The following is a 15123-nucleotide window of genomic DNA, read 5'->3' on the forward strand; positions in this document are numbered from 1 at the left end:
TAAGAATTATTATTTTGGAGAAAAAAATCTAAGTTGTAGATTTATGTTCAATATTTTTATTTTTAATACAACCTTGATGTAATTCTTGCTTTCTTCACTTAGGAGCACTTACTGAAAGCAAAACATGTTCCTTCTGTTTTCACAGAATATCCAAATACACACCTTCCATGACTTCTGCAGAAGTGGACAAAGCAGTGGAGATGGCCCTGCAGGCCTGGAGTAGCGCCGTCCCTCTGAGCTTTGTCAGAATAAACTCAGGAGAAGCAGATATTATGATATCTTTTGAAACTGGAGGTACTGTGGTGCTTCTTAGATTTTGTCTACTAATCAGAGGAGAAATGTCTCAACACTTTTCCTTCTACAGTATTTAATCCATGTGATCAGCACAATCCTCCTTCACACAGTTGTGAAGGGCAGAGGACAAGGTCATGGCAAAGTCACAATCTTCGTCTGGCCAGAATATAAAACCAGAGGAGTTCTCAGCATTTCTTGTCATCATTAGACTGAGCTGTAGAATGGACTCAACATAATCAGCTTTCATAGTGGTATTGCCCCATCAGGGACAAATGCTGTCAGATTTAACTTTCCCATTGGCTAGAAGGTCATCTGACCTCATTCTATTCCCATGATGATACCCATCGCCATATACCCCCTCCCATATTAGCCAAGGATGTCCCACCTTGAATCCTCACTGAGGATTAATTTCACAGGAGCCCTGGCAGCTTTCCCGTGCAGCAATGTTTAGGAGAGTGACTGGCATTGCCGTCTTGTCCACACTTGCATACCATCTTTTGGAGATGCCAGGCCTGCCTCCAACCTGCCCACTTCTCCATCCCCCAACTCCCCGCAGCGAGGAGTGGAGCCCTTTTCAGAGAAGCATGTCTAGTAGTAGATGATGGAAAGGCCATGTAATTCCTTTCCCCTCTCAGTTTCCTCAGAGTCAAGGTGAGTATCACTGCCTCTTCCCCTTCACAGATAACATTTCTAAGTGTCCTATTTCAAGTCCTTATCTTAATTTTAATCTGATGTCACTGGGGAAATACATGCTTAGAAGCTGGGAGAGAGAAGATCAAGTAAGTCCTGAGTGTGACCCCTTGAGAGGTGGCCCTGGGTGTGGCCTGGTCCATGGCAGATCCTGTTCTCCCAGAGGACCAAGGCCACCCCCCAGTGAACTAGCAGGGCAGTGGGCTCAGGGCAGCTCTGGAGGTGATGTAGTTAACATCTGGCTGTCTCTTGATCTTCCAAGCTTGTGCTCTGTTCCCTAAAACAGAGTTAACTAGGGACTGTGCTGCCATTTAACCAGGCCTTCAGGGCATGTAATCTGATTAAACAACATTGCACTGAAACCTGGGAAATGGCACACCAGAATTTGTTTTGTTGGTTTTTAATAAAACAAGGTATCCTCACGAAAATCCTGAAAAATTGTGAAATGTAGTTTCTATAATATCTCTCGTTTTATTCTTCCTCCTTTTCTATTATATTTGTAATGAACTTTTAATTAAATGTAGATACTAATACAAAAGCATATTAAGCTTTGAAAGTTATAATTTTATAAACACCTTTATTGCTTTCATGAGTTTTATGCATGAAAGTATATCAAAATTACAGAGAATTTTCTTCTTTTTTTGATGCTTCCTTAAATTATATTGTGCTCTAGAAACAGAAAGCACACACTTGTTCAATTTTCTATAATTGTCTTAGTCAAATCATATCTTTGTTTGGTTTTTTGTTTTTCTTATTAATTTTATTTTTTATTGAAGTATAGTTGATTTACAATGTTGTGTTAGTTTTAGGTGTACAACAAAGTGATTCAGTTATATATATGTGTGTGTGTGTGTGTATATATATATATATATATATATATATATATATATATATATATATATATATACACATTCTTTTTCAGATTCTTTTCCCTTATAGGTTATTACAAAATATTGAGTATAGTTCCCTGTGCTATACAGTAGGTCCTTGTTGGTTATATTTTATATATAGTAGTGTGTATATTTAATCCCAAACTCCTAATTTATCCCTCCCCACCTAACCCCGAATCATACATTGAAAGCACTCTGCCAACGTGTTCACATTCCAGTCAGTGGACGAGGTTGCGATTGAATGACCATCCGCTCTTTCTCCTTTTGTAATCTGTGGCATGGTCATAGTCTACAGTATGCCTTGTGCCAATTAATAGACATTGCAACAAATACAATATCAAAAGAACATTTTTTATTTTTAATGCTTACTATCTTTAAAATACAAAATAACCCTTTCATTTTTTTAATGGATAGGTTACTCATTGGCATGTGAGCTTCTTCTTATTAAAAAAATGAATATTGAAAAGTAAACCTATTTGTATGAGAAGTGTCAATGCTATTGAAAAAGTTTTCTGTTCACTGTGATATTAGGTACCCTTCAAAAATTGCTAGAAAGACTAAATCCTGTTGGTGTTTCTCCCCACTTGTTTAGATCACGGGGATTCCTATCCATTCGATGGGCCTCGGGGGACCCTAGCCCATGCATTTGCACCTGGAGGAGGCCTGGGAGGAGATACACATTTCGACAATGCTGAGAAGTGGACTATGGGAATGAATGGTATATATGCACAATTCACCATAACCTGGAAAATATTGTACCTTCTTCTGGGCCTCCATCATGAAACCTTGAGGTTCAACGTCCCAAGCCACCCTTTAACTAGGGGGGCTGGCTAGGAAAAACAAGTAAGCCAAAAATCCAAAAGGAACACCGTAAGGGAAAAAGATCCACCCTCAAATGTGCTGTAGACTTTTCTGATCTCTGGTTCATAGTGTATAATCTCAAGAAGCAGCAATCCCCTACTCCACACACAGCTCAATTTTTCTTCAACTACATAATATTTTTTGATTCTTACTTGTACTTGGAAATAGGCTATATTCAGAAATGACCTGAGGGGAGTCAGTACTTTCCTGAGAAGTACGATGGGGATGGGTATAAAAGTTCTAGAACATCATGCATGTCATGTGGAAATCTTCAGTGTGAAACTTGTGTGGATAAAAGGGAGTAGGCAGGGAACTAGTAAGGCATCTGTGGCCTAAATCTAGGTATTATTGCCACTGTTAGATCTAAGGCCCTTCTTTATCAATCTACTGAGCACCATTGACAATGAACAAAATGAACTGATTTACATTTCCATCTTCTCCCACCCCCAAGCCCTTCCTAGCCAGGGTGGGGAGAACTGGACTAAAGTCAGCAAAGTTAAGTGCCAGGACAACCTACCAACCTTTGAATAACCCAGTTATGAAAAGAAAATGAATAAACTGTGATTTGGGCATAAATTCTCCTGTGAAGACAGGAAATGTTGAAAATAAAACCTTGTGCTGATGCTGTCTTTTTCTCTCTCATATTGTCTAGGTTTCAATTTATTCACCGTTGCTGCTCATGAATTTGGCCACGCACTGGGCCTGGCCCATTCCACAGACCCATCAGCACTGATGTACCCAACTTATAAGTATCAGCATCCCTATGGATTCCACCTTCCCAAGGATGATGTGAAAGGGATCCAGGCACTGTACGGTACAATCACTACGCTTTTTTTGACCACAAACCCTGAAAGTGACAGGCATTTGGTCTCCAACTTAAAGAAAGTATACTTTGTCAGAAGTTACCTACATAAGTGAAGATTAAGCTAGAAACTACAGCCCCAGCTATGCCCTCTTATGAAGAGCTTATTTACCAGATATGAGTATTGCTTTCTTTTGTAAGATGTACAATTAAATTTTACATCTTTCCTCCGGAGCATATTGGTCCCTTGATGGCCATAGAAAATACAATCATTTGTGTGTATTTTGAGTGTCGATCAGGAGTCAGACATTGGGAGAGGATGGATATTTTTTATAGTTCATATATATCACGCTTATCCATTTGCAGATAAGTGACCTTATCTTCCTAAAAACAGCAATGATAATGGTAATAACTGTACCATTCAGTCATATAGGCAATCTTCAGTTTGTAAATCATGCTCATGTGAGTCATCTCCCTACCATCCTCAGGATCAGCCTGTGGGGTGTGAAATGTTTTCCTTATTCGATAGTTGAGAAAGCTGAGGCTCAAAGACAGTAACTATCCCAAAATATTCAAAATGATCTCAAGCGTTAACATTCTTTCAAAGGTAATAAAGGATTATTAGGAACTCTATATCCAATTTTGCTTAACAGAAAGAAAAATCTGTTAATCCATGAGATGAAATCTTGAAACGTCATTAGACCTTGACATTTTTTTGTGTTTGATGGATAAAAGCTGAAGAATCTAGGAAACTGACTTTTCCTTAAGCCTCAGAGCCTGGTTATTCAGGCTTTAGTTATAGGAGTTCCTCCTTTTCCTCTCAGCCTAGAAAAGGGTCTGTAGAGTCCAGCTCGCCCATGTTTCCTGCATGCCAGCCAACCCATCTGCTGCTTAGAAATGGGCACACAGATTTGGGCAGTCAGAAATGGGGACACAGAAATGGGCAGTCAGATTTTACCTGAGGCATAAAAGACAAATTTCATCCCCAAACGTGTTCGGCCAGCTGTATCCCTTCAGAGAGGGGTATATGGCAGTCCTGCTCCGGCCTTGATTGACAGGAAGAAAAAATACTGTGAATCTCTCCATATAACACATTTGGCCCTAGGACTCCAATGTGAAACACTTCCTGTGGCCACCAAGAAGAACCCACTCCAAATCCATTCCTGCCCTTTATGGGTCCTTGTGCACTAGAGAGTCACCACCATCTGATGGCCACTCTTACTCGGCCAGGAGCTGCAGCATATATTTTGACATGGCCATTTTTACACAGGTGAACAAAATGCAGAAACATGGTTTTATATTGCCAAGAAGCACACACATCAGCCACCCCTGACCACCTGAGCACCCTGATCTTTGGTAGAGTGCCTGGCAGCACACTTCTGATCTGACCAATTTCCAGTTTCTGATCTTTTCCCAAAGCTGCACCCCAGCTCAGATCTTCGCCCCATTGCTGACCCTTCTCCACCCTGATCTCACCCATCTCTCACTCTTAGTGGACCCTTCCCTGTGCCTCACTCCTTCCCTGATCCTCAGCTCTGGTCACAACAAGACTCCATCAAGCACAGAGATCTGCGAGGGGCAGTGGCTCAGGCAGCCCCAGCTCACTCTTCTGTAGCTGGCAGACAGTCCTCAGGAACAGAATGGGGGATGAAAACTCACCAGCACCTCTCCCAAAGGGCGGGTCCTACATTCCAAGAGGGTCCACCAGAAGATAACTTTAAATGGCAAACACTTCCAAGGTACTTCAGTGCCCCAAGAATTTGCTCAGTCTCTTCTGGGTGCCTAAGAAAAGGCTTGTGCACAGGGAAGGACACCCAGAAGTTGTTTGAAAACAATAAGAAAACACACAAGAAAGTTATAATCTTATTGAGAACAAGAATACTTAATTATCAAAAAGAAAAAAAATCAGAGGCAATTTTCAAAATAGATTCCTAATTTGAAACACCCATAGCTATCAAAGAAATTATGCATAGTAATGAAATTAATAGTTACCATTTTTGGAACTTTTATTATATGCCCAGCACTCCACTAAGTGCTTTTTAGGCATTATTTAATTCTCACAAAAACCTTCTGAGGTAGGTACCATTATTGCCCCATTTTACTATGAGGAAACGGAGGCTTAGAGAGGTTCACCTGTATCACACAAGTCAGCAACTAATGAAGCCGGGATTCAAACCCAGGTCTGCCTGTCATCGACAGCCATGCTCTTTATTACCTTGTCATATACAGTGAAAGCAGGTCCCTGGAGCAGAAGTGCACAGACTCTACATTCCTGGTACCATTTTGACCAAGTTGCTTTGAATCCTAGGACCTCGGAAGACATTCCCAGGGAAGCCCGCTGTGCCCCACAGCCCCCCTCATAATCCTTCTATCCCCGACCTCTGTGACTCCAGCTCAGCCTTTGATGCTGTGACAATGCTGGGAAAGGAGCTCCTGTTCTTCAGGGACCGGTAAGCATTAAGACATGCCACCAACTCTTATCAGAACTCAGCTCCGTATCCAGACACACGTCACTCTAGAGGACCTTGTTGCTGCCATGGGTGGCAATCATGCAGAAGTGCTGTCCTGTGTGGCATCTGGATGGGAGGCAGGAGTCTTTGGGGAGATATGGAACTGCCAAAACCCAAAGAGCACCTACTGTGCTCTTGCCACTGTACTGTTTTTGGTATGAGTACAGTGTTTCTTCTAACCTTTTTCACTGTGAAGCAGAGTTAGAATCCCAAATTTACAGATGAAGACAGAAGCTCAGGAGAACATGTAACTTCACAAAGTAACACAGTTGTATTAAGTGGCTGAGTTATGACACCAGCCCAGATTTATCTGATGTCTGTTTTGCTCACCACTGTATCCCTAGCGAGAGCACATAGTATATTCTCAATAAATATTTGTTAATGGGGGTTGGATAGATGGAAAGATGGACAGAGAGGTTGTTGCAAGAATGGATGGATTCATGGATGGATGGATGGATAGTCAGGTGGATAGATAGATGGGTGGATGGTTCTAAAGTTAGTATTCTTCCTAAACGCTTCTTTCTCAAGGCCTCCTGACTTTTCAACTATCAGCTGTCAGAAAGCACAGAGAAGGAGGCAATATTGGTGGGTGTTTAGTTACAGCTTTAGTTACTCAAGAATACCCTGAGGTTTGAGTTTCTATTACTGTTGTTTTAGGAATGTTTCTTTTGGGCTTACTAATAGAAGTTTCAGTAGTTCTGTGAGTTGTAAAGAATGATGAGATAGCATTGGTATTTAACTTTAATAGCATAGGAGATTGAGTAATTTACGATACTAGAGATCCTGGGTTTTTAGTGAAGATACTATAGGAGCTATAGGAGTAGCTATAGTATCAGATACAGCTATGATTAGTGGTGGTAGGTGGTTGATCTTTATTTTTTAGTATTTTTATTGTTATGGAGATTATTCATCAAAAGAAAATAAGTATGGGGCTTCCCTGGTGGCGCAGTGGTTGAGAATCTGCCTGCCAATGCAGGGGACACGGGTTCGAGCCCTGGTCTGGGAAGATCCCACATGCCACGGAGCAACTGGGCCCGTGAGCCACAATTACTGAGTCTGTGTGTCTGGAGCCTGTACTCCACAACAAGAGAGACCGCGATAGTGAGAGGCCCATGCACCGCAATTAAGAGTGGCCCCCACTTGCCACAACTAGAGAAAGCCCTAGCACAGAAACGAAGACCCAACACAAGCCATAAATAAATAAATAAATAAATAATTTTTTAAAAAAAGTAAAATAAGTAAGTTTAACATTAGTGTAATAAGGAAAAAGAGGAAAATTAAACATTTTTGGTTTGAAATTGATGTAGAAATTTTTTTTTTAATATTTATTTATTTGGTTGTGCCGGGTCTCAGTTACGGCAGGTGGGCTCCTTAGTTGAAGCTTGCCAGCTCCTTGTTGTGGCATGCAAGCTCTTAGCTGCGGCCTGCATACAGGATCTAATTCCCTGACCAGGAATCGAATCCAGACCCCTGCATTGGGAGCACGGAGTCTTAACCACTGCACCACCAGGGAAGTCCCAATGTGGAAGTTTTTATCTGAAGATAAGAAGTAGTTTCTGGAATAAAGTTTTCTATCAAAATTAAACGTAATATTAATGATGCTAACTTTTTGGCTTGCTGAAATGTTGATGAATGGTGACAGACAGTGAGTAATAATCGGAAAAACCCTGAAGAGGTTGGAAAATTTATACAGGTGCAAAGGGGAATTAAATTTTAGGTTTTGTGTTACAAAGTTAAGTTCAAGTGCTAGAATAAAACCTGAAACAGCTACAGGGAGAGCTGCTCATTTTAGGTCGTAGGGCATAGTTGTTGGGGTAATCTTGTTGGAAGTAAAAAATCTAGTGAAAATGCTTCTGATTGAAAGGTGTTTAATAGAATCGATTAGGAGAGGATTATTTTCATTCATTAGAATTAGTGTTGAAAAATGAGGTTGTGCTAGACAGGTGAAGAAAATAATTTGAACACTATAGGCAGCTGCTAGGGAAGTAGCAACAAGAGTAAATAATAGGGCTCAGGCATTGGTGTACAGTGTGTTAGCAGTTTGATAATTAAGGCTTTGGAGTAAAAGCCTGTAAGGGAAGGCCTACCTGTGAGCTCTAGGCTTCTGATAATAAGTGAGGTTGAAGTAAAGGGTAAAGCTCTAAATAAGCTGCCTATTTTTCAGGTGTCTCTTTCATTAAGTTACAAATAATAGACCCAGAGCATATAAATAACATGGAATTTAAAAATACACGTGTGCAGATGTGAAGGGTGCTAAGTATGGTTGGGTAATACCAATGGTAACTATTAGGCCTAACTGGCTTGAAGTAGAGAAGACAACAGTCTGCTTGATGTCATTTTGCTGTGAATAGTTAGTGTGGTGATAGCACCTAGACAGAGTGTCAGTGTTTTGAATAGTTTTATTATTTTCTATCAATGGTAAAACAAATTAGTAAAAAGACACCTGTTTCAACTCTTGTGTTTGAATGATGCTGAGGCTGTTGCTGGGCTTCCTGTAGCTGAGGGAAGTCGTGGGTGAGGCCAAGCTGGAAGCCCCCTTACTAGAAGCAGATAATGACCAAGGTTAAACATGAAGATGTGTTGGAAATCTCATGAGTTTAAATTAAATTGTTCCTTGTTTCCTCGTTCTGTGGCTTCTCAGGGAGCATAATTACTTCTCTCCTTGGACAGCAAGAGAAACATCCCAACTCTCACCTCCACTCCTCCCCTTACTGGGGACTGAATTCAACCACATCAGAATAGGCAGAGGTGGCTCAGGCATATGCATGTGTGACATTATTTTTTCTTCTTTTTTCTTCATTGGAAAAGTGGTCGTTGAGCTCATACAGAGTGTTAAAAACTGTTGTAGTGACTGGAGCTATAAAGATGGATCAATAGTCCCCTTGCTTTTGTACACTTCAGGGTTAGATGAGGGAGAGGGACATGAGGGAGAGGGAGAGGGAAAGCACTGCCATCTGTGTGCTCATGTGCACATTTAGACAGAGAGAAAACGTCCTGGTGTCTCTTTTTATAAGAGCACTTATCCCATCAGCCCCACCCTCATGACCTCATCAAACCCTAATTACCTCCCACTGGTCCCATCCAAATACCATCACACCATCACATTGGGGGTTGGGATGAATTACGGGAAGACACAAACATTCAGCTCATAACACAGAGTAATCACATTGTTAAATATGTTATTGGATGTCCATCCAGACTTTTTCTCTGGGTAGAGATTTATTGTAAATGTGGGAGGGAGACAGGGATGTCCACAAAAGTGGGATTTTGTAATGTGCTGGATGTGCTGATTTGTACATTTTTTCACTCAATTATCTCTCATGTTTCCATGTCAATGAATTTTAATTTTCATCTTTATTTTATGTATGTATATATTATCCTAATATACAGATCTGTCCTAACTTATTTAACCAATCCCAAATTAATGAACATCTGGATTGTTTCTGATTTTTAAAAATTAGGAACAGCTTCAATAATGAATGGGCATCGGATTTTCAAAGGCAAATGAGAGGAAAGCCCAGGAACTCAGGCTTTAGACTTAGGCTAAGTTGGTTTAAATCTGGCCATGCTTCTTACTGATCAGGTGACACTGGGCAACTAATGTGCCAGACACGCAGTAAGCACTCAATAAAAGGCAGTTACTATATTTAGGAGTGGAAATCAAAAAACATGTACAACAGATTAGGGATTAGAAACAACCTGAGGTATTTTTAATTATTATCTTTTTTATTAAGACTTATTGATTATTTACTTTATTTTTATTGTTTATAACCAAAAAGTAAACCAAAGGGGAATCAGTAAACGTTGACCCAGGAGTGATAGGCAAGGCACAGAGCAGGAATCCTGGACACCGTGCAAGATGACATCAGCTTCATCTGAGGGATAACCTTGTCAGACTCTGCTGCCCATACAAGTGCATGTAGCACTTGTGCCCCAGTGCAGCACACAGCTTACTCTTTTGGTAATATCAATGTTTGTGATAGAGGCCAAGGAGACAGTGCAGTCAAAGGTATTATGCCCTTTCATGCAACTATAATTGTTTTCTTAAAAAAGCAAAAGAAAATTTTTTTAACCTTCTGTTTATCAAACTGTGAGCATTCAAAAATTGCCATGACTAAGTGAAGATAATACATCCTTTGACTAAATCTTGACTGTAAATACTGAGGGTGGTAACAGAATAGAAAGGGAGGCATAGATATAAGGGACATTTAGAAAGGAGTGGTTAGGGAAGGGATTAAAGAAAGCGAACTTGTATCTGCTCAGCCATCTTCTCCCATTTCTGATCTGATGAGCTATTGCGGTAGGGCAGGTAATACCAAAGGTCTAGGAGGAGCTAGAAGGAGCCAGCAGTGGTACCCTTTCAACAATGGAATTGCCACTGACCCAACTTGGGACTTTGAACCTCTATTTCTCCTCTTTAAAATGAGGTGTTGTCTGATATTCATAGCGACTTCAGTGTGTCCAGTACTTACTATGCTAAGCTCTTTGTTATCAACTCCTTACAACACCCCTGTAAGGTATGGATTATTATTCCTATTTTATTAGACATAGAAAAGATAACTGGTTCAAGCTCACACCCACACCCACACTGTCCTCTGCTAGAGCCCATGCTCCTAACCTCCCTGCCTAACCACCTCCTAAGGTGCTGTCCAGAGCTAGAATCCCATGGCTCTGATCTCCTACCAGCTGTCACCAAAAGTCCCCAAGTGCTTGCTAAGCCTGGACAAAGAACAAAGAATTCTTTCAAGCCACAGCCATCATGGCAACCTGGGGGCCATGATGAAAGAGTTCCCAGTCTGTTCTCTCCCACCTGCCAGCCTGGAATTCCCCATCACCAACAATAACCTGTTGATGAGACATTTCAGGCTGTGGATGTAATAACCACACAGTTTGTTTCCAAAGCAAGATGGAATGCAGTGTCTTTTAAAGTCACCGTGAGATTGTTGCAGTGTATAAATGTACATTGGTACATTCAAATGTTCTGTTTGAAGAGAAATAAACTTCAGCTATAATAAGTTGAAAGTCATAAGTATATATTACTTTCATATATATATAAATATATGTATATATTTAATTCATATAGATTTCTCTTTATAATAGATGACAAAATATTAAAGTTATCCCAGATTTCCTCGAGGTGACTGGAACTCCAGTCATACCCAAATGATATTTGCATCTCTCTGATTATTCTCGGTTTTACATGATATAATTTAACGATAAAATCAAGAATATCACAATCAGCTATAGACCTTAGAAGAATAATAGCATTTTACATATGGAATAAGCATAAAGGTTGATCATGTCCTAATCCTTCATTTTGGAGATAAGAAAGCTAGGCCCAGGTCTCTCAGCCCAGCAGACCCTCCACTGCAACCCGGGTCTGCTGACTCATGATGCTGAGTCTATCTTATCACTCACATAGATAACCTCTGACTGTGCAATGGAACTACGAAGAGAACGCTGAATTTTGACTTGAATGAATGAATGCTCTTTGACTGGAATGCATTTGGAGTGAGTAGGAAAAGCACTTTGGGGCGTCTCCTGTTCTCCTGGGCCCTTGGCCTGTGGATTGGGTAAAGAGCCACAATCTTTACCCAACCTTCAGGGTAAAGAAGGAGGAGGTTCTAGACTATCCAGGTTTCCCAAAAATGTTTGCTAGGCTTCTCCACATTCTGTTTTATTCTCAAAATAGGATTCTTTATTTAAAAACATCTGTCAATCACTAATTGTCACATTTGAAAGACGTTATGTATACTAGATTCGAATGGAAAGAAACATATGGTTAAGAGTCATGCAAGTAGGGATTGAAGAGAAGGGCGAATGTAAGAGGCATCCTGAAGGAGTCACCAGCAGGACTTGGACACTGATTTGGTGAGAACAATGGAAAAGGAAGCAGCATGGCCCACATAGATAGGAAAATCCAAAAGACTTATGGGACAAATGAAGAAAAACTCAATTTTAGATGTGTCGAATTTAAGGTGATGACAATTCTAGTGGGGTTTTATAGAAATAAGCCAGTGCTCGGGGAGAGATCACAGTCGGAGGCTTCATAGGTTATAGAATCTCCCACATGGAGGAGGCACTGAAAGATTTGAAAATAAACTCTAATAATTATAATAACAATAGCTGACATTTTATGATCATTTACAATGTGCTGTGTGTTCTGCTAAGCATTTAATAGACATCTGCTCATTTAATCCACACTGTTCTTTTTCCCAGCTAGAATTTTTAACCTAGGTCTACTTGACTTCAGAGGCAGAATCCCTATAATGGAGCCCCAGATAAACCAGGGAAAAGAGAATTATCTTTTCTATAAGTGATCAATAGTGGACAATGCTGCTGAGGTCACCAGACTGAGGACTGAAGAACAGGACTGACTGGCCAGGATGATGAAGGGATGTAGTTTTAGTGGCATAGTAAGGAATGAACCCAGATCCCGAGGAGTGAAAAGGCAAATGGTGTGGAGCAAAGGGTAATGGTAGATGTAGGTCATTCATTTGAGAATCTTGTTAATAACAAAGAGTTAAGATAATAGCTGGAAGAGGCAGCAGGGTCAAATGAGGATTTTTTTCAAGATGAGAAATACCTGGGCGCATTTGAAGACATGAAAAGGAGCCAATGAAGAAAAAGAAATGCAAAGCACTTTGGGAAGGAGGGACAATAAAATCAGTAACCTCTGCTATTAGATGGCACCATTGGAACCTAGCATTTCCCAGGGTTCCGTGGGCTTGAGGAAAGCTTGCACAGCTAAAGAGGAAGTCTTTCTCCTTCAGTCTCCCTGGGGATCTTTCTTTTCTGGCTATAAGGTTGCATCACTGAAAGTCAACACAGGCATTGTATTTACTTAGACTGATTCTCTGTTATGTACTACAAATTCAGACAAAGAGGCAGAAGGTGTACTAAGATTGCTGATTCACTGCCATTTCTTCTGAACACCCTCCTTCTGACTAAGGACGAGGTTCTTTACATCTTCACAGGTTACGGCTTATAAATATGGATCTCTGTAGGCTCCTCAGATGGGTATAAACACTTAATTTAAGGACACTGTGCACAGCTTTGGCTATTTTAACCACTGTCTACATGTGGGTTTTTAATTTTATAAGCTCTGTTTCTCGTGGGTTCAGTGAGATGGATGATTCATGTCTGATTTTTGGCCTCTGAAACATCCTCATATAAACAGCCCTGGTTAGTGAGCTCCCCTCAAATGAATGGCTTCTTGGCCAATGATGTGACTGTCTGTACTTCAAATTTTCCAGTGACAAAATTTTATATCAGCGAGACAAATTTAGAAGGAAACTTATCTCTACTGATAAACTCTAAGTTTTACATAATTAAAAAATTTGTAGAGTAAAAACATGTCTCTTTAAAGTATTTACAAATAATTGTAAGAGTAGTCCAGAGTTTATAAAATGCTTTAATATGCATTGTCTCAATTGATCCTTTGAAATATTAGCACAGGTTTATTATTATTATCATTCTTATTTGACAGAAAGAAACTGACTCCCAGAAAAATTAAGTAACCCATACAAGGTCACACATCCAATAATAAAACAAGGTCTCCAGCACCCCTTTCTTCTTTCACTGAACTACAGTGTCCAGTCTCAGGGGAGAGAAGCATCAGTTCAACTGAGAGCATCAAAATGATAAAAAGAAGAAAGACACCTATTCCCCTGAAACTAGGGAACAGAGTGACAGAGAAGAAGAGAGTCAAGGAGAGTAAGGGGTGAAGACAGTAGAAAATGAAAGCACCCATCAGCTCCTGCTGGATTACCTTGACAGTCAGCAAAGAAGAGGTGAATGTCTCTCCTGAAAATGAAAGACTGAGGGGATCGGTTTAGGCAAATGGGGAGTGAAAACAGTGGGGTAAAACAAAAAAAGAAAAGTTCAACAAATATGAATCAAGTCCCAGATGTGCCAGGCACTTGCTAAGCCTGAGAATACATAGATGAATCATACATGACCTTGCTCCAAGGAGCTCACAGGACTGGCAAAGAGGTTCAAGAATGTTACCAGTGACTTCATCTCAAACTTGATGATTTAATTGCTGTTCTTTAGTAAAAGAGAATGAAAATTTCAGAGAATATGAAAACTGATCATTAGATGAGTTCCACACAACCCTCTGACACCCATTTATCTAGCCAACAGATATTTATTGAGCCCTGACTATCTGCCAGGCACAGCAGTGGCTCCTGGCTACACAAAGATAAACAGTGCAGTTAAATATTTATCAGCAGGTCTATAATATCAATAAACTCCATTGTTTTGCCCTCCTTATCAAAGAGCAGGTTACAGACTGTTGATATGATCTGTTTATTTTCATTACCAGTTCCAATACATCCTGCAGCTGTTTTTTTTATAATTGATGTATAGTTGATTTACAACGTGTGTTAGTTTCAGGTGTACAGCAAAGTGATTCAGTTATACACACATGTATATCTATTCTTTTTCAGATTCTTTTCTGTTATAGGTTATTACAAAAATTTGAGTATAGCTCCCTGTGCTATACAGTAGGTCCATGTTGGTTATCTGTTTTATATATAGTAGTGTGTATATGTTAATCTAAAACTCTTAATTTTATCCCTCCTCACTTTCCCCTTTGATAACCATAAGTTCGTTTTCTGTGTCTGTGGGTTTATTTCTATTTTGTATATAAGTTCATTTGTATCATTTTTTAGATTCCACATATAAATGATATCATATGATATTTGTCTTTATCCATCTGGCTTACTTCACTTAGTGTGATAATCTCTGGGTTCATCCATGTAGCTGCAAATGGCATTATTTCATTCTTTTTTATGGCTGGGTAATATTCCATTGTATATATATACAACATCTTCTTTATCCTTTCATCTGTCCATGGACATTTACACTGCTTCAGTGTCTTGCCTATTGAAAATAGTGCTGCAATGAACACTGGGTGCATGTATCATTTCAAATCATGGATTTCTCCAGATATATACCCAGGATTGGGATTGCAGGATCACACGTAGCTCTATTTTTAGTATTTTAAGGAACCTCCATACTATTCTCCATAGTGGCTGTACCAGTTTATATTCCTACCAACAGAGTAGGAGAG

The 15123-nt window shown here is 40.0% G+C and overlaps 1 protein-coding gene across 1 annotated transcript in view; it reads left to right on the forward strand.

The window, feature by feature from the left end:
• MMP20 (matrix metallopeptidase 20) overlaps nt 1–15123 on the forward strand; it is a 50517-nt gene that overhangs the window by 10172 nt on the left and 25222 nt on the right. The window contains exons 3-6 of the mRNA XM_019948808.3: nt 146–294; nt 2467–2592; nt 3388–3549; nt 5846–5987. Coding sequence (XP_019804367.2) covers nt 146–294; nt 2467–2592; nt 3388–3549; nt 5846–5987 — 579 coding nt within the window. The remainder of the gene's footprint in view (nt 1–145; nt 295–2466; nt 2593–3387; nt 3550–5845; nt 5988–15123) is intronic.

This window comes from Tursiops truncatus, chromosome 8 (assembly GCF_011762595.2).
Source record: "Tursiops truncatus isolate mTurTru1 chromosome 8, mTurTru1.mat.Y, whole genome shotgun sequence".
Taxonomy (NCBI): domain Eukaryota; kingdom Metazoa; phylum Chordata; class Mammalia; order Artiodactyla; family Delphinidae; genus Tursiops; species Tursiops truncatus.